At 42.7% G+C, this 25,068-nt stretch overlaps 1 protein-coding gene across 3 annotated transcripts in view; it reads right to left on the bottom strand.

Annotated features, from left to right (window-relative positions):
• The window catches only part of C9H1orf21 (chromosome 9 C1orf21 homolog), a 106,055-nt gene that overhangs the window by 28,814 nt on the left and 52,173 nt on the right, over positions 1 to 25,068 (bottom strand). For all 3 annotated transcript variants that reach the window (XM_021525127.3, XM_077785503.1, XM_021525128.3), the window contains exon 3: positions 14,515 to 14,609. In XM_021525127.3, coding sequence (XP_021380802.1) covers positions 14,515 to 14,609 — 95 coding nt within the window. The remainder of the gene's footprint in view (positions 1 to 14,514; positions 14,610 to 25,068) is intronic.

Here is a 25,068-nt window from a genome sequence, read left to right as displayed (position 1 = left end):
TCATGCTCTATGCTACCATTCATAAAATCAATTCAATAACTTATATGTTCATAGTAATCATCAGCATCCATAATGCAGGAGTCATAAGTACAGGCCATAAAGCAAGGGAGATCTGGAGAGTCAGGTTATTAAAAACATTAACAAATGATATGAATCTAAGTCTAAATTTATTACAAGCAAAAAGCCCCCAACAACTTTCTGTTCCCGGAGCTTAAGGACAAGCTAATAACACAATGTTTTTCTAGAAAAACAGACTTCAAACACAGCAGCCAAGGAGCCAGATATGGATCTCTTATCTTTCTAAAAGTACTCACAGAAGTAGAATAGCAAAAAGAAAAATGACATCACTATTTGGCTATGTGACTTAATAATAAGAAAATAGGTTTATGAAGTAAAAAAGTGAACAAAATGAAAATGAAAATTTGGACAAGATTTTCAAATACCAACTGGGAATATTCTGTTATTATGCTGTGAGAAGAGGCTGGAATTTACCCCCAGGAAAATAAGGAACATAGAGAAGATGTGTCATACCATCTAGCCTTTTGTGAGTCTATGCCATCAAGTTAAGCCAAGCCTTCCATAATCCCACACAACCACTTTTATTTACGTTTTCTAAAAGGCAGACTGATGAGGTTGATGTGAACTGGCTCTTTTCACACCTCACAATTTTACGTATTTTTTTAAGGCAATACAACCAAAGGATGTGGTTTAACATGGAACTCCTGAATCCCCAGCTCCATCAAGAACCCACTGAGCTGGCCCTGGCAAAGTCCCTGTCTATGGAGACAAAAGAAGAAGCACATCAGAGTACTTAGCTCACTTATCTTTTAATGAAGATAGAAAAAACTACTATGTTTTGTTTATTTTAGTGAGAAATCAAGTACAGCCAGAAAAACAGTTACCAAAACCCAACCAGGCCCACAAGGAATATGCAAGTCCACTCCACAAGCCCTTGAATCAGCTCTTGGGCCTTCTATGCATTTTTCCCATTTAAAAGATTTGTTTAGATAAACTCACAAATACAGGTATTTACACAGCATGACAGAACGGAGCATTTAAATATTCTAAGTAGAGGAACATTCTTTCAGGCTCATCACAAAATGAAAGTATGCCAAACTTTAACTAAAGAAACATGTTCTAACACCGAGAAACTTTTATAATTAATCCTCTCTTTAAATCATCTCAGAGAGAATTATGAGTCTAATTACCGTCAGTTGAGAAATTGCTCATGTTACTGAAATGGCTGAAACCAGACCCTGGGTAACAGACAATCTGAATCCCTCCCATCCCATGACCAATTTACAGCTAAGCCCTGACTCACTGCATTAAGTCCGAAAATATTTCTCGGCATTAGCGACAGCTCTCATTGAGGGAGGAAGAACGGACACGGGCGTGGGGGCAAAAATCCCCTCCAAGCTCCACTGCTTCACAGAAGGGATGAAGAGAATACATTGCTAAAATAGCCTTTTTTTGATGTTGTGATTTTCTTTTTTTTTTTTTTTAAGATCACTAGGGCTATTCTTAGAGGAGTTACACGGTGTGCAGGTTGCAGCGAGCGAAGGCTTGGCCGGTGGCCAGCCCTGGCTGGGTTTGCTGCGAGGCTGAGCGATGCCTTAGCTCGGGAAGAGATTTCTGCTTGCTTTTCTCATGAAGAAAAGGAAAAGAGGATGCAGAGAACTCCATACACAACCAGCTAAGAACGAGCTGTACTCTGGAAAGATGTGCCACCGTCTCCTCGCCATCACCCAAGGCCCGTTTCAGTGCTGGATGTTTTCCCCAGGAAGGAAATGAGTGTAAACACTTCAGAGGCAGCGTTCCCATGAGGATGTTATTCTTTGGAAAAGCTGGGCAGGATGCAGTGACTTAGAGAGCCGGGAGATCTCCAACAGCAACAAATCCCACAAATATACAAGCTGCTAAACCTGTGAATGCAGCCAAGCCCTTATGAAAAAAAACTAAGGCACGTTTTGACCTTGACTCACTCTTAGACACTCTGAAGCAACTTGAAGCTGGTTATTTCAGAGCCCCACCAGTCAGCTGAAATGGCTGAGATTTCCTATGCCTAGCTCAGGTGATTGCTTGTCTAAGGAAATGAGCTCTCCAACTCCACAAAGAAGTTGCTGATGCCAGAGAAGTTGCTGACACCCCATCCCTGGAAGTGCCCAAGGCCAGGTTGGACAGGGCTTGGAGTAACCAGGGATAGTGGAAGGTGCCCCTGCCCAAGGCAAGGGTGGGACTATACAATCTTTAAAGTCTCTTCCCACCCAAACCAGTCTGTGATTCCATGATTCCATGAAAAGGAAAGGGTTATCTGGCAAACTCACAGCATTTCAGCAGAAGTGCCACACTACCAGCATTGCTCCAAGCAAAACACCCTCTGTGTTCCACCACACCTGAAAGCCAAATCTGTCCCTCCTCTCTTGCACAGCAGCTTTGTTTTTTTGAAAGGCTACAGGAAGTGAGAAAACAAGGGAAAAGGAAGGCTTGATAGCACTCCCTCCCAAACTGCCCCTCCACACCATGAAGCTCAACATCCAAATGTCCACAGAATCACAGAGTTTTGAGTTGGAAGGCACCTTAAAATCCATCTCATTCCATCCTCTGGCATGGGCAGGGACACTTTCCACTAGCCCAGGTTGCTCCAAGCCCTGTCCAACATGGCCTTGGACACTGCCAGGCATCCAGGGGCAGCCAAAGTTTTTCTGTGCAACCCATGCCAGGAAGAATTTCTTCCTAATATCCAATCCGACCCTGCCCTCTGGCAGTTTAAGGCCCTTCACCCTCAGTTTTGTCACTCCAGACCCTAGTGCCAGGTCCCTCTCTCTTGCAGGCCCATACTGGGGGAAGAGGACAGCACAACACCCCTGCTGTGTCACAAAACTTTCCCCTCACCAGGTTGTGCCTTTTTTTTTTTTTTTTTTTTTTAACATCCTGGGCTTTGCAACTCCCCCCAGCTCACTGTCCTGGAAGAACAAAGATTGTGGAATAAAAGCACCCGTTTGGATAAAATTCTGGGGAAGCATTGGTACTATGTGAGCCCATTCTTGCTGTGTTTGCAGGCAGAGCAGCTGCTCCTGATTCCCAACACTCGCCTTCAGGTGCTGCTGCAATAAAAATTGCATTTAAATACATACACACACACACACACAATTATAATATGACTACCTTATTAAGAAGCACTGGCTTTGTGTTCCCATGCAGAGATTATCTGTTGGCTTAATTTTTTTTTAAAGCTGCCTGTCTTTGATGGTATCCCATGGAAAGATTACATATTAGATAGAGCAGCACTTGGTCCACACAGATCAAATGTGGGAGATGAAAGCAGAGCACCAAGAGCTCTGTTTGAGTTCCAACACTGCTTCTTCCAGGAGCAAGGAACAAACAATTTAAAGAAAGAGAAAAAAAAAAAAAAAAAAAAAAAAAAAAAAAAAAGGGATTTTCTTCTTTTCTTCTCAGTGGGAACAAACATGAAGTTGCATATTACCTTAGGTCAGTATTACTTTGGTATCTGTATAAATCACTGCTTTCTATTAGAAATTATTCATGAGACTTTTTTACTATACCTATATGTAATTCCAAACTCTGTACGCACAAGAGTCTGAATTATCTGCTCAGCTTTTCAGAATACTGAAGTACTTGCCTTTACTGGCATAAACTTATTTCCATAGAGATTTTCTTTCCATCCCTGACTTCTTACTTAAAAAAATTCTGAACTCTTGAATATTACACTCTTGCATTGTTTCCCCTCCTCCCAGTCCAATTTCTTACTCTTCTTTCCACCAGCTGAAATGCAGAAATCCCTTCCAACACACATTTGAGTCTCCCAGCTGCCTGCAGAGCAGCTGGTCTTGGCTATCCACAAAATCAAAGGGAAACAACCAAGGTCCAAAAGCTCAATTATAGTGAAAAACAGACAAGGCTGAGCTCCTTCCAGCCCTGGTGTAGGAATACACAATGCAGAAGGATGGATACACTCCCTGTTTTATTCCTGGAGGTGGCTGAAGCACCTCCAGTTCAGCTAGAGGCAGTCCAGCTCTTTTTCCTGGGAGGGCGGGGGGAGCTGAATACCCATCCTGCTTTAATCTGCCACCAGGGATAAATCCCCTCTCTCATCTGTGAGCACGGCTGCACAGCACAGAGCAGCACAGAGCCTGGGCAGGCTGGGGTGAGGTTGCTGTGCCCTTCCCAGAGCCCCCAGAACATGCACACAGCTGATGAGGCATCCCGAGTTCACACCAGCTCCTCGGGAAACCTGGATCTGCCAATCCTGCCACCCTGAGCACACAGCAATTACAGCTGAAGAGCTAAAGGACCTGTTCATGCAGCTAATGAGCTTCCCCAGCAGCTCTCTTTCCCTTTCTCTACAGAAGACACCACTAAATCAACATCTCTCCTGCTGATGTGTGCCCTCACATCCCAAAAAGCCTAAGCCTGGGTAGCCCAGCCCCTGCCCAGACCATGCATTTCCTTGGAAGAATTAAGAAGAAAAGAAGTCCACTCAAAAATGTTCACCACACTTTCAAGTAATTTTGAGCAAAACACCATTTTCTCCATGACAAACATGAAACACTTCCCACCTTCCCACATCTAGTGGTGAAGTACAACCAAAATATGGAACAAGCAAACACAAAACTCCAGCTTGCAGTGGCGGGAATGCTCCTTCTCAAAGATGCTGTGAGCGTAAAATTGCCTAAGAGATGGAAAGCTAACCAAACCAGTGACTATTGAAACAGGAAAGTTACATTTCATGCTCCTTTAGCACAACAGACATTGTCTACTTGAAGCTTAGTTAAATAAACAGTGCTACAACTTGTGCTCCTGAGAGTACTCCTCACTCTTGGATCTTCTAGATTATGTTGCCTATAAAGGTATTTTTTAACATTTCTTACTAAATGACCAGGATGAATAGGGGAAAAAAAAAAAAAAAAAAACAAACTAAAATAATTTAGGTGATGAGAAAAGCCTCATGTAGATTGCATTGGAGAAAAATGGCATTTTTGGTGTAAAACAGGAGACAAAACCCAAGTTATTTCAAAACAATAATGGTACAAAGTGGACTGGGAGCTCCTGATTTTCTAATCCCAAAACAGTGGAGCAACAGGGCTTTTAAAAAAATAGAGGCAAATTCAAAGCTGAAAACATTCATTTGAAAATACAAGTTAGAACATTGTCAAATAATGACAACTCTGGATTATGCAACACACTGCTATCATGCGCTGCTCATGGCAAGAAGAGAAGTTCAGTGCTGCAGAGAGCCCTCTGAGTCTCTTCTCACCTCTCCTAGTGGTGCTTCTGCTCTGTTTTCCCTTTCTTGTCACATTTTTCCCTTCCTTCTTTACCCCTCATTCCCTCCTTACCCCTCTTCCTGGGATGGTCACTTAACTCCCACTAACATACAATCCTCTTTGGGCTCTGGACTGCTTTAAGGTCCCTTACAACTCAAATCGGAGATTTTATGGTTAAATCCCCAAAACTAGGTGCTGGAGATCTTCACATTTTTCATTTGACCAGCTTCAAGTTCACCTCATTTAACTGCCCTTCAAAGACATCGGTTAGGAAAGCTTGCAAAAGAAAACACTTTCTACTGAAAAAAATACCTGAAGTATAAACAAGTTCCAGCCAAAACACAGCAACTGTGCAAAGGATCTACCTGAAACCAGCCCCGAAAGGCACATCCCTCCACCAAGGACTTCACCTCTGCTTCAAAACACCAAAATTAATAAATTCACAGAACCAGGAAAATCCCTCTAAGATCCCGAGTCTAACTGTTGACTCAGCACTGCCAATGCCACCACTAACCACCTCCCCAGGTGTCTTGGTTTGGGGTCTAAAATGGCACATCCCTCCCTCCCTTTTCCAGATGCAATAATACTGTATTTACACTGAAACTGAGAGATCACCAAGGCTGTATGGGTAAACATCTAATTAATGAATGGATGAATTTGTTGTTACCTCCATGCTCTACAATAGTCTGAAATTAGTACCTCACCAGATAGGGACATCCCAGACACTACATTTCCACTACAACCACTCTGACTCAAGGAGTTCCTGAAAAGAAAGTGTGAGCAGACCACATATCTAAAAATAAATGTGAACATATGAAAGGCTGAAGTACTTTGCCACTATCACAAGGAGGTCAGGAGATCACAGCTCACCAGTGGCCAGGAGTGCTCCAAAGTGGGACTCTCAGGCCATAGCAGATGCCTGGATTTACAGCTTTAGTCTCTATCAGTGACTTCTGATGATTTTAGGTATTTCTGCATGACCCACTCTGCCTGTATCTTGCCTCATCCTCTGTTCCAAAACAGCAGAGTTAATAATTAACACCTACTAGGCAATTGCTGAATAGCAAGTACCAAACAGAGGGTACAGAGAGCTTCTCTTGCTGACAGCTTGCAAAATCCTACAGCTCATCTTTCTTAAAGCTTCAGTTCTGCAAGTGTGGAGACGCTCATGTTCTTTAAAAAAAGTAAAAAGAATAAAAAAGAATATGAAGGTTCTGGTCCTCACAATCGTGGAAGAAACTCTTAAATCAAGACCTTGCCACCTTGCCATGACTGCTGACTCCTGTTTCACCAAATGCTCTCTGTGCCCATTCTCCTCAAAAGCATCAGCTTTCCCAGAGAGGCAGGGGAGGGAAAACCCCAGGCAGAAACTCACCTGTTAAAATGATACAGGCACGGAAACAACACAACCTGTATGGAAAATTATCTGCTTCCACAAGTGACAGTGGGAATGTCTCTGAAGGTTTTGTAAGAATCCTTTCCACGAGCAGTGGGATGGTCCTGAACCTTGTTCCTGAGAGCTGCCCATCACTGCTACATTTTCTCCACCATCAAGCCTGCAATTACATGTTGCTCCTGGACGCTGTTATTTCAATACACTTTGAAAGAAAAAGCATCATATATTTTTAAGCTTTCTACTTTAAAATCACATTCATCAAGAACTTGAAAAATCGCATCATTCTACCTCTCCATAGGGCACTGTGCAGATTTATTCAACAAAGCAGAAAGAAGGAAACAGGGTCTGGTCTGAAGCAATGCACCTGGAGCACAACAACTTTTGTATGATTTTCTGATTTGCTAAAAATATTTATTAATGATGTTAATTTATCTTCTAAATTTTCAAAATTAAATACTGGAGGAAAAAATGAATACTTCACCAGAACCATTTTAATGGAATCCAGAAGAAGAATATTAATACCCAGTGCAATCATTTACTTTGATGTCTCTATAATATGTAGTGACCCATAAGAGAAATGAGCTAAAACTGTCATAAATTCATTATGAGAAACCATTCTTTGAAGAATATCAATGCAGATTTGAAATTAAATGAGCAATATGGAAATGAGCAAATTGCACAGTGTTTAATACAACTGGCTCCAGTAGCAATGTCCTTTCTGTGCACTTCTATTCCAGCTGCAAAAAACACTGGAGAGGCTGGGTTATGAAAATTGAAATGCTGTAATTACTTAGTACTGACAGCAGTGATAGGGCAGCATTCATTTAGGATCCAGACTCTGGGGAAAAAAAAGAAATCCAAAGGATGATTCTGTAGTTCTCATTTCTCTGAGGAAGGGAACCTTGGATGGCATGCAATGTGAAATGTGCCAACCCAGGTCCTGTCAACAAAGACTGGAGGGAAAAAACTGTATATTCCCAGGGAGTTTTTTCTAGGTATCATCTTATAGAAGTAGAATGTCAGACTTCTCTTAGTATTTTACAAAGGTTTGCATTGGAAGGGACCTTAAAGCTCATCCCAATCCCACCCTCTGCCATGGGCAGGGACACCTTCCACTACACCAGCTGCCCCAAGTCCCATCTGACCTGGCCTTGGACACTTTCAGGGACGGGGTACCAGGTATCCAACACTGCAAAGGTGTTTTCCTCCACGGATCTGGAATGCACCTTCCCCCAGTGGGGCCGGCCCCTGCTCTGCCCTGTCTGTGCCAGCAGTGCTCAGAGCAGCTCTGCCAGGAGGAAGCCGCAGCTGTGCCCCCGCAGGTGCCCGGGGCAGGGCTGCCCACCCACCCACCTCCTGTATCCCAGGGTGGGCCCTGCCACCTCGGGCACAAGGAGCTCGGTATTCCATACCTCCCTCCTTCACCTACTTGCTTCTGCACTTTAATCCTGCCTTCCCTTTACTTTTGCAGCAGCAGCTTTTGGTTTTTGTGGTTTGTTTGAGAGTCCAGATGCGGAGCAGCTCCAGGCTGGGCTGTGGGAACCTGTGGGACCTGTTCCCACGGAGCTGCCCCAGGCCCGGGGCTTTGGCTGACACAGCACCTGGGCAAAGTGGCTGCCTGTCCCTGGGGGAAAACGTGTGGGGAGCAGGCTGCCTTTGCAGCCCTCCATTCCCTGCCCTCTCCTAACTCAGCACCGCAGGAGCTGGATGGATGAACACCACAGGAACCTCTGCACGTTATCCCATCTCCAGGCACATCTGCTGATGCTCACTTTGTCCTTTAAGCACTCCTACGCCCCAGGAACCAGAGAAAAAGGGCATCTCAACTTCTTTTTCCCCTCCCACAATGACCCAAGCTGCATTTTGCTGTTTGTTTTTGTGGGTTTCACCCTGCCTGGATTCCAACACAAGAACCAACAACATCTCCAAGTATTTCATTAAGCTGACGCTATTTATATATATGTATGTATATATATAAATACACAAACACACACATAAATAGATATGCTACACTATATGTACTGGTATTCCATACCTAAAGAGGCTCCAGGGGAATTTGGACAAGGGCCTGGAGTGAGAGGACATGGGGAAATGGCTTCGCAGAGTGCATGGTTAGGTGAGTTACTGAGCAGAAACTCCTCCCTGTGAGGGTGGGGAGGTCCTGGCACAGGTTGCTCCATCTCTGGAAGTGCCCAAGGCCAGCTTGGATGGAGCTTGGAGCAACCTGGGCCAGCGGAAAGTGTCCCTGCCCACAGCAGGGGCTGGCACTGGATGAGTTTTAAACTCCTTCCAACCTAAACCTACTTGGGATTCTGTGATCTGAAAGCAGATGGGAAAATAGGGGAGGGGCAAGACACAGAGAAATTAATAGCCTCTCCTTTATGTACAGAAAATACATTTCTAGATATTCATCCTTTACAGTGGATAATGAACCAACAGGATGAAGTTTTCCCAGCACTTGTACTGGAGCTGACCCTGTGCTGGTGGCACAGGGCTCCTGGAGAATGTCACACAGGAAGGAAAGGAAACAAGGGGCCAGCACAGGATTCAACACACCCAAACTCTTCAGGATAGACAAAACCCAGGAAAACATCTTCTTTCTAAGGGCATGAAGGCTCTTGGGCATTTTTTGTGTTCTTTCCCCTTATAAGCAGAGCATGAGCAAGTTCTATCCTGAAATGGTGTGTTCTGAAACCCTGCCACGGCACAATGGTTTAAAATAAATAATTAGAACATTAGAGAGAGCAATCTTCACACTGGGATATGCATTAGTATGTACTGGAATATGCATTAATATGTTTTTACAAAGCTCTTCACCAGTGTACTGCACCAGTACTGAAATAAAAATGCAGTTATGCATTTAAAACACTGCAATTCAAGGTTTACCTAGCAACAATAAGCAACACAGGCTTTAAGTATTTTAAAGTACCAAATTAATTATATTTCCATGCTTAAATTTGCCCTTGTGGTATTTTACATCTGTAGAAAGGAAAACACCACAAATACCCCAGATAAACTTAGCGGTGGTTACTCTATTTCTTTTAGCTGGCTTATTTCTTTTTTATTTAGTTTTTGTAGCACCTAGATTGGGCAGGTTGGTAATAGAATTTAAATGTATTTTCCTAAATTGATGTGGAATTCAGCATATACCAATCTTTGCACTGCACATCAAAAATATGTATGATTGATGTATATAAAACATTCATTTTACATCTTGTGCATAATATATACATTTAAATAGGGGTCTTCCCTCTCACATATTACATTTTATATGGTTATTAAGGTGTTTCACTCTGCATTTTCTGCCAGGCTTTTAATTTCACACACTTCATCTATCAGATATTACTGCCTACTTTAAACAAATCACTGCAGAAAATGATAACTGGTGCTGAATACAGAGTTAGGGAGGTGGGAGGTTTGCAATTCCAAGTAATGTGGAGCTGGGTGACAAATGGAGAACAGCAGCTGGGCTGAGAAGCTCAAGAGAGACAAAAATCACATTTGCAGGTAAGTGGAGTGGAAATTTGTGGAAACTGGGTAAAACAAAAAGCAAAACATTGTTATTAAAGGTGGAGTGAGAGGTAGCAAGAGTAACAGAGAGGCAATTTTCTCCCAGCTCCATCAGGAATTCATCTCAAGCTCTAACATGCAATTTCACTACGGAGCTCCAGGATGAAACACAGGATTATATCTAATTGTTCTGGGGGTTTGGATAACAAAGCATAAAAATCCCAGTAAGTGGCCTTTTATGCCAGTGCAGCCCAGAAAATGATGAATAAAAGTTATAAACACATCCAAAACCTGAACTGCAATAAATATCAAGATAACTACCCAAGAGAAAAGAAATGCAGCTTTAGGGATTTGGTATTTTCAGGGATATCTGTACTATGACAGCCCAGTTCAGAGGAAAACTGATCCGGCTCCTGAAGCTTGCCAAAGCAATGCTAAGCTGCAGAAATAGCACACACCTTCTCATTTTACCTTTTCTGGCAGTAATATTTTACAATGGGAAGCCAGGAGTGCTGAGAGAATATGGAAAGGAGGACAATTAAATTAAAAAGGCTGTTATGTAATTGTACACTGCATATTTAACATGATGGTGTAGAGCTACACAGTCCCTTCCAAACAAGAAATTAATAGGTCTTTATTAATATGTTATTTATTTTGGTCACACCTGCTTGTAAAATATTAATACTGTCTGAGTTGTGGCATTTTAGCTTTCACAGTGACAAATCCACCCTTAGCTCTGGGTAATCCTTAGGGTCAAAAAAACCCCATCCAGATCTGCCAAGTGGCAAACTCAATGCTGGCAAAACTCCCTTTGTTTTGGAGAAGGCTTAGCATAAAACCTTCCCCCAGGAAGATGGGGAAATGCAGGGGAGGTTTTGTGGAGCCACTGTGGAGTCATGGGGAGCTGAAGTTTAGTTTTAAAACAAGGTGGAGTTCAGCACCACACGTGGCACATTGGCACCAAGCTGGGCATGGAGACAAAGCCCAGGAACCCAATAAACCATCCCAGCCAGGCCTTCTGCTTCTGAACTCACAAATAACCATCCTAGCAGCTCATTTACCTCTAGGAATAATAGCACACACATTACCTTCTATGCATCATCTCACCTGAAAATTAGCACAGCTCCCACGTTTTCTTACATATGGGTAAATATATATATGCACAAACCAATGCTTGTGATTTTAAAACATATGTAATACGTAGTGCAAATCACTTTCTTCTTCCACCTATCTACTAGTTCTTCACTGTTCTGACTCCAAACAGCGCTGGTTTAGCTGAGCAGCCACCAAAGCAGGTGCTGCAGTGACAGCACCCAGTGTAGCCCCAGCTCTGCAGTGCCCAGTCCTGCTACATCCCATTCCCACCCTGCAGGCTGGGATGTGGATGGGATGTGGGACTGCCAGCTCAAGGGCAATGACTCTGGCTTTGATTTGAAGGTGGAAATGCTCTGGAAGGTGCCAGAGGTACTTGGAATGAAACCAGGAGCAGAGAGATCCCAGTGGCAGGTGAAGAACTGGAGAAACAACCTGACTAAAGAAGTGAATCAGGCCTATGGATAGGAAGGAACATCAGGAAAACAAGCTTAGTTTATGTCTCCTTATTTCTTTTCCCCTTGTCAAAAGCCTGCATTTTAATCCAAAGGGATCTTTGATTCCAGCAGAAAATGTCTTCCCATGGAGCATCTTGTGGTTCCCCTGGCAGACAGCCCTAGCACAGCCATCCCTGCTGGCACTGTCTTAGGAGCATTTCTGCTTTACCGTGCCAGACCTGCTCAAGTTTGGAGCCCTGCTTAAGCCTCAGGTTGAAGCTGAGAAGGTGGTGATTCACTCTCCCACAGATACCCACATTTGTTCCAGCCCTTCTCTGGCTCTACCTCAAGCAGAATCAAAGCCTGGGACTCTGACCTCAGCACCCAGTGTGAAATGACAGCTTCCCTGAGGACTGCATGTCCTCCCATTCTCTTCATCTACTCATGTGACTTTCTTTCCCCCTGACTCAGAAATACTGCAGCACCAAAGGCAGAGATGGCAGCACATCAAAGAGCCTAAGCTACAAGGGAAACAGGTTTATTTTCACTTGAGCTATTTTTTTTTTTTTTTTTAGCAAGACTTCAAAAAAGTAACAGAGATGATAATGGAATTGAAAAATCCAATGGCATCTGAATAACATAATTCAAGCACCAGTATCAGGGGATAAGATAACCCACCCAGAGACACTGAGGTTACACATCTCATCTGGGCTGTGTTTCTGAAGGGGATGTGAATTTGCAGCCCTTGACAATAAGGAAATTGGGGTTAAGAAACAAGAGAGGAGGAAAAAGGGCCAGTCAATTCTCCCACCACCACCTTTTCTTGTTCCTAAAATTTCAGTTGCCTGGAAATGGCTGATGAGAAGATGGGATTATGTAAGCGCTTGCCAACTTCTCACACACTAAGGAAATTAAAGCCTCAGTGATGGGCAGCTTAACCCTTCTTCTAAGCAGTGAGCTAAAACATGTCTACTAAGGAGAACTCGAATAGTGAAACCCCTTAAAAAAACCAGAAGTGATGAGGACTTGACAATTCCCAGGATTTAAAAGCTGCATATATTACAGACAAGGTAATCTCCTTATAGTAAGATGAGGAAACGGAAAATAAAGACTTTTTGGTGGACAAGACAGTTTTTGTTTTAAGGCACATCCATCCTGTCTGGCTGAAGACTTTCTTGTGTTATTGCCTTTTTTTCTCATGATAAACATGACAGAAAAGAGCTACACCAGCCTTCCAAATCCTTATTGTTACATTTTCCAACAAACTCACTGCTCCCATCAAACATGACCCACCAATAATAAAATAAGAAGCACTGTGCTCTTCCTACATTTAATCAGGTGAACACTTGGGTAGTACAAGACAGCTAGCACCAGCCAAAGTGCAAAATAGCTTGAGCTAGTTTTGAATAGACCTTCAGCAAGTGTGTCACCCCAGCAGACCTGAGCTTTCCTGAGCTCTTCCTCACTGTCAGTCCAGGGACATGGGACCTTCTGCAAATGCTCTCATTTAACTACAGCTGAAGGCCAGTTGAAAATCTACCACAGAATCACAGTATATCCAGAGCTGGAACGGACTCACAGGGATCACTGACTCCAACTCTTGGCCCTGCACAGGACTCCCCAACAATCTGTTAAAAACCTCTAAATCCTGCTCCAAGCTGAAGCTGCACCACCCATTGGAGGTGCAGGTAGCAAATGGCTGATCTAGAGGTTGAAGAAGAAATCATATTGCCTGCTGCTCAGCCACAGGATAGGGCAGCAAAATAATCTCCATTTGCTACAGGAATGCACCTGTAGTTGTGTAATGGAAGTATGTGTGTCTTGGAGAGGAAATACAAAGTAGCTGAGTTGCTGGAGCTCACATATTCATCAAAAGTAAAAAATCCCAAACAGTGGCTTTTTCTACAGCTGCCCAATAATGGCAAAAAGCAAATCCTCAGCTGATGATAATTGTTATGGTTCCACTGGAATCTGCTGCTGCTGTTTCCCCTCTGGACCTACAGAAGGAGGGGTGAAAACCCAATCATTCTATGGGAAGAAAAGCTGCACTGAATGAGTGGAACCAGATGTGAAAACTTCACCCAACGATGAGAATTCTGGGATGTCTTGGAAAACTTCAACTGGTCAAAGCCTCAGCCAGCCCATAAGAAAACCTATGTCCTTCAGCTTTAGAAGAGAAGAAACAACTTTTCAGAAAAGCGAGAGATTACTTAACTGTGATTTTTAAGCTGCTTCAACAGCATCTTAGCTATTTCAAGCAGCCTTAAGAGTTTATTTGTGATTGCCTTCCCTTAATGGAACTACGAGCTGGCAAAGTGCTCGAATCGGGGCAAAAGAAACACACATGATTTTTGTGACTGCTGTGTTACGAATATTTTTTTTTCTGTTCCAAACTGCCTTCCCTGGGAATTTTAAAATACAGAAAACCAGCAAGTATCTACATAAGTAGGTCATTTTCTTAATGGCAGAGAAGTGCTGTTTTACTCCAGCTCGTTTGTAACACAGACACACACATTTCCAAATAAAGAGTATTTTTGGATCTGCAAGGGAGGGGAGTGACTTACAATCATGGAGGCACTCACTCCAAGATCAAGTAGAGTCTAATTCAGAAAGACAAGCAGGAAAAAGTTGTACTTTGCACCTTCCATGAGAGCTTTGCAGGGAGTTGTGACATTTTGGAGAAAATCCTCTTGCCGCACATAAGCTGGAGCTGGAGGGTGCTGCACGCTGCATATCCCATTACAAAAGCAGAGCCACGTTAGTTCATTAGAGAAGTGATAAGTTCAATCCTTACCAAGTTTTCTTGGTTCCTGGCTGCTATTTTCTGATCATCTTCTCCCCCATTTTTCATGTATTTGACCTCTTCCACTGGTTTGATCCTATACTCATCTGAGCACCAAGAAAAAAAAAGAAAAAAAAATTTTGAACCAGTGTAGTTCAGCAGCTGGGATAAAAACCAAACTAAAACCAAAACAGCTGACTAGAATAGACCCTAGTTAAGCAAAGCAGCTAAAAATTACATGTATATATTTTCAAATACAAAGGGAATTTCTCCTGCCTAAAGTTTCAATAAGAATTGCAGTAGCTCTCTGGTCTAGTATAGCCATGGCACCAGGAAACAGGGATGTTTGGTGTGTAGTCTCTCCCAGATCCCTAGTTCTCTGTTTAATATGTTCAATACATACAAGTTCTTTGCTCCTGCACCCTCCCTGGCTATTCATTCTCAGTGGACAGTGACTGTGGACAATGGCTACTTGAGAGAAGGCTGCTCATGGGCACTCCCTGCACAGCAAAGCTGATGGAGGATTCTGAAAATGTAGGTTAAAAACTGGAAAAAGGCCAACCCACACCATAATCACTATGTCTTTTTTTAAATTTAGTTTTTCCTAATGACACAATGCACACAGAATGATTTCTGGAGTAAAGGCCCCATGCTGATCATCTTCCTCTTCCCACTTCCCCCACCAACCACTATTTTTTCCTGCATACAAATGTTACGCAGACAGAAACGCAGCCTGAAAATAAGTGAGAAAAGTAAGATTCTTGGTTTATCCTCAATATTTATCAGCTCTTCAAACACTAGAATTCCCAGCTCTAATGCTAGTATGGAAATGTTACCTAAAATTCAGGTGTTATACCATAGTAAACCCAAAGGTCCAACAAGGGATTTTTTTCCTTGGGAGGACAAGATGGGATTTCAGAAGAATGATTCTTCCCCACAGCCTGTGAATCCAGTTCTTGCAGGACCAACACTGCCCTTGCTCAGCCACATTTTGCTCTGGTTATCTTTGCAGCCTGTGAATCTATTGGAAAAAACACCCAAAGTTGTGCATCCACCCTCCTCTAGCCAGGATAAACAATGCAGAAGAGAAACTCCATCCCACAAAGGTGGAAATTATTAATACAAAGTGAAATGAGAACAGTACATTTGGAATAAAGGGCAAAACCATGACAAATTAGAAGACACTGCACAAACTTTCCTCCTTTTCTTTGGGTTTTCAAGCAATTCCTCTCAGTTCTACTGAGGGAAAAACAAAGCCCAGATAGATTTTTCTGGGTTACTGTATTGCTAAAAAAATAATATTATTTAGACAAAGCTGTTTTCAGGAAACTGTTAATCAGAGTCTGGAAGTTAAATAAACCTTGCTTTGAAAAATACTGCTTACTTTTTAAATAAACTTATTTCAAAAAACAATCTTATTTTAAAAAATGCATTATGGTTTTGCATTTGGTCTAGTCCACAGCTATACATTTTCTTTATTACAGAGTTCAAATAAACTGAATCTATCAAATAGAAGCATCTCAGACACAGAGCCTCAAATCAGATGGAAGAATTTAAGACAGTATTATCAGACTGGTAAATGTGAACAACTCTGAGAGTTTTTCTTTTTTTTTTTCTAGTGTAATTCAGCTAGTCTGGAGATGACAATTCATAAGCCCAAAAGGGCTGAACACAATAAAGCCTGGGAATTAGAAATAGTTGATTGACTGTAATTATCTAACTTACATTTTCCTCCCTGCCTCGGTGCTCTGTGTTGTGATTAGCAATAAAACCCACATGCAGAAAAAGCATCAAACTCCCACAGAGGCATGCAGGGATCTGAATGGGGAAACAGATGAGCAAGAGAAAGCAGCCCCAAGGACATTTCCCAACCCACAGCCAGTCCATGGGCACTGGAGGAAAGAGGAAGCTCAGCCCAGCCTTGTGGAAAACAAGGAAGGTATGGAGGGGCTGACGTTCCATGACAAAAATAACCCTGAAATGTGTCTGCTGCTTATTCCAAGAGATTAATTGTGATCAAACACCACATCCAGGCAGCAGCTGATCCTGTGGGGATGGTATAGGAGGGATGCTTCCTTGGACACATCATCTCTTGGAGCAAGTCAACCAGGGCACCGAGGAGTCCCTGACTGATAGCCAGGATAATCAGATTGACATGTGAAATTCTGATACATCTGGACAGGACAGAGTCTTCCTAGAGATCAAAAATTTTAAATTCATAATGGACACGGGCACAGAGCCTTCAAATGCTGCTTTGTTTGCCAGATACATCAAGTAGCTTTGAAGAGGTGGCAGAAAACTTTGCAGAGATTTCTTATGATACTTCCAGAGCTATTTCCAACAGTGTAAGTAAACTTCAGGACTCTCCTGATGATACAATAAGTATTCGGTTATCTTTGGCACAGCTGGTGCTACTCTCCCCTCCATCCTACCAAGTGCAGAAGTGCAGACAACTGGATAATTTATGCCCAAAAAATGCAGCAACAAGAAGGTTTTGAAAAATAAACCAGTCATTTTTTATAACATTTTCTGAACAAGTTGAATCCACCACAGCAAACAGCTTTGGAGAAATCCAACTTCTCCTTGGGAGAATGGCTTCCCACTGCCAGAGGCAGGGTTAAATGGGATATGGGGAAGGAATTGTTCCCTGTGAGGGTGGGCAGGCCCTGGCACAGGGTGCCCAGAGCAGCTGTGGCTGCCCCTGGATCCCTGACACTGCCCAAGGCCAGGCTGGATGGGGCTTAGAGCAACCTGGGCTGGTGGAAGGTGTCCCTGTCCATGGCAGGGGGCTGGAACTGGATGGGCTTTAAGATCATTTCCTATCCAAACCATTCTGTGATTCTGTTGATACAGATAAAAAAATCAGGAAGCCCCTGCAGATGTTGGCAGAATCAGCCTAGTAATAGGAAGTGTCTTAGAAAATTAATACAAATGTCCTGCCTCTAATAGATGGCATCTGTTTGAGCAGAAGAAATCTCTGCTCCAAAAGCAATAAAGCTTTGACATAATCTAAAGCTGAGGATATGCTTTAAAGGCCAACAGATTGTCTCCTGGGATAAGCCCCACTGGAGAAGGGGTTGAGGGGCTGGCACTCAGTGCCCCAAGCAGTGATGAACAGCCTGGAGCTCCAGGCAGGTCCCAGCTCCAGCAACCCCAGGGGCTCTGGGCAAGCCCTGCATGCACCATGGTGAGACCAAAAGGCAAATGCAGCACTGGCCTGTGGAAAGCCAGGGATCAACTTCATTTTGGTTAATAACTGAGTGGTAACAACTGCTTTATCAGCTACACACAGAAATGAAGGGAGCAGATCAGATTCGTTACATTTGAAGCAACATCATTACTCATAAGGTCTCCTAGTTCCCTATCACAGGCAAAATACTTCCCTTAAAACAAGGAGCACTGATATAATATATTGGAAACATTCCTGAGTATTAAGTAGTCACTTGCTGGAGGGAGGTATAAATAGATATGATTCTGCTTTGCAAGGGAAAAGAACAGCTAAGTAATTACACATAACTATACAGCCAGGGAGGACCCTGCCTGCTGGTGTAACAGAAAGACTTATTCATAGGTAAGATAACAGTCTTTATTTCAAATATTTTAAATCTACAAATTAAAATATGGTAATTATTTTCAGAAGATGGGTCTTGCGCTGCATTATGTTATTTTTGAGAGGACACGATGATACACAGACTTTTTTTTTGACTAGGTGAAGACAAAATCTGTCTTCTATAGCTACCTTTCACATAGCTATAGACACCTTACACATATGTGTAAACACCTTATGTGTAAGGTAAGGAGTGCAGAAACTTCAGATTCTGAGCTATTTATGAGATTGTTCTTGCTCGAAAGTTACTGTCAGGATGAAAGCACTGCAAGTGCAAAAGGGATGTTTATGCAACACAGACCTTGAAGCAGATCATGGGGTGTATGGTCATTAATAGTCTGAGGTAAATATGAAAATTAGATTAAAAACAGGACAGGTTGGATGATGAGCCCTTAATGCCTTTCCTGTAGGTATGTGCAAAAAAACATCAAACTGGTTTTGGTCAATAAGTTAAGAATGACTTGGAGTTGAAGAAGTAAAGGATGATGAAAACCATCTTTTAAGTTTTACCTTTCTACTGAAGTAAACACAGCATTTTGAGGTAATTTGGTCTGAGTGATCAGAAACAAATCCAGAGAAATCCTGAAATATTGACTGAAATCCAGCAGGACCTCATTAAGTCTGGCAGCCAACAAGATCTCTAAAACTGTAAGAAGTTCAGGATAAAGGAAATTTGTACTTTATGCCTATTTACCTTGGTCTTTTTCTTAAATACAGTTTTATATCAAAAAGAAAAGTGAAAAATATTAATGCTTCTTTCTTGTATAGAACCAAAAATCAAGTAGTGAATAAGATAAAAAAATTCGAAAACTACCACTCAGAATGTGATATATCAAATATATAAAGAGAAATGCATCCTTATGCTCCTTTCAGGAGTAAAAACAAAATCAAGTCCTCTCTTCTGTTGTGTGGTGTATTATATAAAATGACAAGATTTCCAATAACTCATATGGGGGAGGAATGGCTTTACAGGACTGTCATAGCAAATCCTGAGTTGAAGAAAAGCAACTCAATTAAATTGAAAGAAAAACAACATAAATGAACCACAAAAGACAGAAATACTGTGAGCATAACACCCACCACAAAATCACAGGATATAAACCAGAAAGCAGGAATGCTTCTAGCTCCAAACTGTGGAAAGGCACTGGCAGGAAGAATTTGGAAGTTGAATATGCTGCAAAAATTCTCAGCAGGCAAATCTTATGAATGAAGATCTCCATCTGGAAACAGATAATTCCACTCAAACATGTCACCCAGTTGCCATGGCAATGTGACAAAGAAAAACCAGCACTCATTAATAACAATTTCAGTGATAAATGAGCATATCAACTTAGAATATTGAAACAATTACTGGGTGGGGGGCACAGAACTGTGGTGGTTCCCATGAGAAAAATGTCTTCAGCACTCACAGACACGGCTGTAAGTGCCTTTACCACAGGAATATGGGCAATGACATCAATTCTACTCAGTTTAAAGGAAAGAGAAACACCAGCAAAAAGCATAACTTTGTCAAATATATCTAGAGTCACTGTGACTTTCAGAGAAATATTTGGTTAAACAGCAAGCCTTTAAATAAGTAAATATAATGCTGATTTTCATTGCATTCCCATTTCAGACATTTAAGGACAAAGAGATTTGGTTCCACTGTCATCAAGAGGGATGATGGGTGAGCCTCTTCTCTATTTTTAGCAAGATATCAAGTATCAGGCAAGAGGTGAGTGGTACTTCAGGGTTACCACCAAGAGGGAAATTTCTAAACACACCTTCATTTTCCTGTGCCACATATTTTTCTGCAGTTTCTCTTGCCTTTCTATCACACAACATGCCAAGATTTATCCTCCATCCATACTAAACCACACGTCTGTTCTGTAAAATAGGAGCTTTCTGTCCAACAAATTCCTCTGCACTGCACTTAGTTCTGCCAGGTGCAGAAAGTGCTCCTACTGCTGCGAATGCCACAGATCAAAGCTCCACGTGCTCCCCTCTCCCAAAGGCTTGAAAGCTCAAAGCTATATTTAGATAAAGGACTGAATCGCTTTTTCTAAAAATATTTGTTAAGAACTGTAAGAGATTTTGGTGCAATTTAACTGAAATGTAGAACAGCAGGTGAGCCACTTAAATGCTGAGCACAGAACATGCCAAACATCCCAGAATGGTTTGGATGGGAAGGGATCTTAAAAATCATCCAATTCCATCCCCTGCTCTGGGCAGGGACACATTCCACTATCCCAGGTTGCTCCAAGCTTTGTCCAGCCTGGCCTTGGACACTGCCAGGGATCCAGGGGCAGCCACAGCTTCTCTGGGCACCCTGTGCCAGGGCCTGTCCACCCTCACAGGGAACAATTCCTTCCCAATATCCCATTTAATCCTGCCCTCTGGCAGTGGGAAGCCATTCCTCCTTGTCCTGTCACTCCATCTTTTTTGTCAGCTCCCTTCAGGTACTGGAAGGCTAATGGAAGGCCTGAAGCTTCTCTTCTTCAGGCTATTAGGAACAGGAGAATTAGGAACAATCCTAATTCTCTCAGCCTTCCCTCACAGCAAAGCTGCTCCATCCCTCTGATCATGCTCTGGACTGGCTCCAAGAGCTCCGTGTCCTGCCTGTGCTGGGATGCTGGAGCTGGATGCAGCTCTCCTGGAGCCCATCTCCAGTGCCACTGGGAAGGAGGAACACTCCAAGATCCACAGCTGCACTGGGAGGACATGAGGAGTGGTGGGCTCAGCTCCAGAAAGAGCCAGGCTACACATCAGGGTCAAAAACAAGATCACAGACCACCAGGACAGACAAGGAGCAGAACTGGATTGTTTGGGTGGCTGCAGTTTCCAGCACCTGAGTCATCAGCCTTGCGTGCCATGGGTTCATGTGTGCCTGAAGGGTGAGATGAGCTACTCAGGTTATTCCAACCCTGTTATTTATGTGGCTATCAACTGCCTGGATACCACAGAAGTTAAGCCAAAAATCCCAAAAAACATCGACCGTCAGAGAAAGTAGTTGTAGAAATCCTGAAAATGAATATTTCTTGAACTAAATGTTAAGAAATTGAGAATATCTAAGTTATCTTCTTAGGTCCAGCTTCAAGCACTCACAGAAAGCAGCGGCTCCATGGTTCATTTGAGTCTAAAGGGTTAAAGAATTTACTCAGCTGTGGGGGTGGGTTTCTGATCCACTTGGATGCGGGCTGGGAATGAAATTTCATTGGAGGTCAACCAATATTGGGTGAGCAGTCTGTTGTTTTCCTCCATTACCAACCCTCAAAGCTATCAATTCACAGGCAATTCCTGATCCAAGTGATCATGGTTTTACTAACATGAACAGAATAATAAAAATAGCTTAGGAAAGAAGCCAACCCATTTTTCTCAAAGGATTATCTGAAAATGCTCATTCGGATTTCCCAAACTAATTTACCTTACCCTAATCCAACCTAAAAATACAGCCACTGCTGGGAGTCGAGGCTGTGGACACCACCAGATACTAAACAGAGAAGAGGTGCATGAGCAACACACCGATTCTGCCAACAAAATCTAAATCCTCTGACAGAACAGCTCTTTAAAAATCAACACACCACATGGATTGCAGCACATCTGCAAAGACCACCCTCAAGCACTTTTCCTTCTTCCTACACAGCCCTGACATGTACCCAAGGAACGCCAACGGCTGCTTCTGCACAAGGCAGATGTGACCAAAAGGGCTGGTTTTTGGAGGAGAAAAATGGATTGAGACACTCAGTGTAACAAAAGCCAGTTTCTAAATGGAGGATTCCTGCAGAACTGGAAGGACATTCAGCAAGACAGGGGTAGCTCTTTTCTAAGCTATCCAGCAGCCCTATGGCATATCCAGCACTCCATGAAACACTAACTCCCCCAAGGGTGATGCCGACCTGAAAACATTTAGCAACTTCCCTTCTATTTTGCCAAACCTCCCTCTTGCAGGCCCAAACCATGACATCTTTCAGCAGCAATCCTTCCCTAAGGCCGACAGGTCTGGCAGAACACAACTCCATTAACTGTCCTGGACATGATCTTCATGTTTGCTGCTGGAGAAGCACAAACCCTCCTGTTTCTGGATTAGCCCACCCCTCAGCAGTGCTGCCAGCAGCTCCCAGAGCTGCTCACAGCTCTCCATCCCTTGCTAACTCTGTTCTCTCCCAGCCTGATGTCTGCCTGTGGCAGCAAGCCTCCCCCAACCCCTGCGCTGCAGCCGTCCCTCGGGTGCCTCAGTTTGTGCATCCTGTGTTTCCTGACGACTTCCCCCCAGTTTAAAGGTGGCAGGTGATGATGAAGTCATAATTATCTCCTTTGTTGAAATCTATAGGTTTAATTTTCAGATTTGGTACGTGACTCGCAGAAACAAACCACGGTACGCCAGCTGTCCCAGCAGGAGATGTGCAGCCAAATCCAGGATGGGGGTTACTTGCTCCCACCTTCACTTGGTTCCTCCTTAGTTCCCTCCACTTGTTTTTTCTTCTTAATTCCTTCCACTGCTTGGTATCTTCTTGGTCAAAAAGTCCCCAAGGCTACTCTACATTTTGAGCTGTCATCTAGTCCAAGCCCTGTGAAAATTGGAGTTGCACATATAATTTTCTGTCATGTTATGAGTTAAGGATTGTTTTAACTATCCTTACACCAGGGCCACAGGCCCACTGCTCTGTATCTGCCACGTCTACCTTAGCTGTAGGTAGGTCAGAGGAACCACAGCCTCAGAGGCTATTTCATTATCTCAGGGAAGATTTTAAAATAAAACTTCAACATCCCCAAATCCAGTTAATGCTAAACACACAATCTCTGCCTTGCTCCTACTGTCTTTGTGTTCAAGATCTGAGGAAACACCATATGTGAGATGGTATTGAAAAAAACTGCCATGTGATCATATAATTAAAGACTTTTGTGCACTCCTCTGTAATTACAAAGCCAAAGAGTGCTGGTGGTGTGCACTCGTAACTATCTTTCAGCTACCCAGATTTCTGCTTGCTGAAACTATATAATTCATATATATATATATATATATACACACACACACACTTTTTTTAAACTTTTTGTTTTAATTAACACATAACTTTGAGGCAGACACCAGGCTGTTTAAAGGAAACCATTTCTCAGGTAGAGGAGATTACAGCCATGGTGCTTGGCAGGAAGGATACCCAGTAAATGCAATTATCCAGCCCACTAAAAAGATGAAACTTAGGAATGAAAGCAGGAGAGGGAACAAGTCACAGAGAGATTAATTAAAGGAATGGACAGGAGGAAAACAAAGGGTCTGTGCCTTCAAAATATAACTGCTCATATGAGGTCTCCAGGTGAGTGCCAGGATCCAGGCTACATTGAACACAGCACAGCATGGCCAACTTTGGAAAAACTGCAACTCCATTTCACTGCTCTGGTTTGAAATTCTCCCTCAGTAAGTTTAAAAAAAACCACCAAGCACAAAATATTTAATTTTTTTCAGGTTGTTCAATGTCATTAATGAAACTCCCAGTCTCTGCTGACCCTCCCTTCACCCCCATCCATCTATGTACTCCACTGAACATTCCTCACTTTGGCACAGAACCTGTCAGGGACTATTCAATTCCAGGAAAAACACCTAAGTGACCATTTCTGTGAGCATCCCTTGTGCAGCACTGGAGGCTGTGCCTTTTACAGTCCCTCTAAGGCATCCATCCACCCAAAACCTCTCCTCAACAGAGATGCCCCAAGCATTCTCTGGAAAATAAGTCATTACCACTCCACACCCACAAAATTACACATCTCCTATTATTGCAAACACAGGATGAGGTGCCTACAGTTTCCTTGTCAATAAAAAAGCCAATTCCTCTTTCCTTAACAAGCAATGCCATTCTCAATCAGTCAGCTATTAAATGAGATTATTGCCCTGCAACGTATGACTTGAAATGGATTTTTATACCCTTTCTGGGATAGGAACTTTTTTCTATTAATATTAGGCTATCGAATTTTCCCTCTCATAGACCTCAAAGAGGGTTTGTAAATCAGCAGCTATTTCATTTTTATTAATTCCAATATGGAAGGGACTGAAGGGACTGAATAAATACCCAGAACATTTCCTCACTGTCAGTATTTCTTTAAACCAAGAGGGGAGATCTAATGGAAACTTGATTTACAAAATACAGCACACATTTCCAGATGCAAAAGATACACAAGTTAATTAGATAATTTTACTTACAGACCACCTATCAGCTCCAAAAGTACCCTATTGGGAAGCTTAATATTTTACTCTGGTTACGGATTTTCCACGCCTTCTTCCCTTCTCTTTGGACAACACTTTTTAAAAGAAAGCAAAATACCACTGTCTGGAAGAAAATAGTTTAGTAATAGCTTAAAAAAAAAAAAAAAAAAAAAAAAGTCCCACCCTGTGCATCCCTGAGAGCGTTGTCCAAATGCTTCTGGAGCTCTGTCAGCCTTGGGGGCTGTGACCACTGACAACAAAATACAGGGGATAACAGGCATGCAATTGTAACAAATACAACCATTACTCAATTCAGGAGACTTCAGTGGCAAAAACCAAACCACTACACCCCCTTTTTTCCCTCTGAATAGCTCAAGACCATTCACGGAGCCATAACTCCAGGAACAAAGGTGACTGCGTGCTCCTTCCTGGCACCACAGAACACGAAGTGCTCAACAGCCCCTGCACTGCTCCCATGACAAAGGCTGGAAGGAAAAACAGAATTTCAAAGCAACCCTGACCCTGATCCTTTCTGCCAGAGCCCCTGCTCATACAGGTAAGAAGAAAAAGCACACGGCAGGGCATAATGACACCCCCTCAGCAGAAGCCAGGCTTTGTTTTCCACAAGCACACGAGGCAGAAGTCTTAACATTTTCCATTTTGTTCTCATTTTTTTCTGGTTGCTGGCTCAAGACAGAGCACTGTCAGTCTTGGGCCTTTTACCAAGGAAAACACGAGACCACTTGGATGTAATATTTATTTAAAATACCCATGATGGCACAGT

The sequence above is a fragment of the Lonchura striata genome, chromosome 9 (assembly GCF_046129695.1).
Source record: "Lonchura striata isolate bLonStr1 chromosome 9, bLonStr1.mat, whole genome shotgun sequence".
Lineage (NCBI taxonomy): Eukaryota > Metazoa > Chordata > Aves > Passeriformes > Estrildidae > Lonchura > Lonchura striata.
This window is presented reverse-complemented; position numbering and strand designations above follow the sequence as displayed.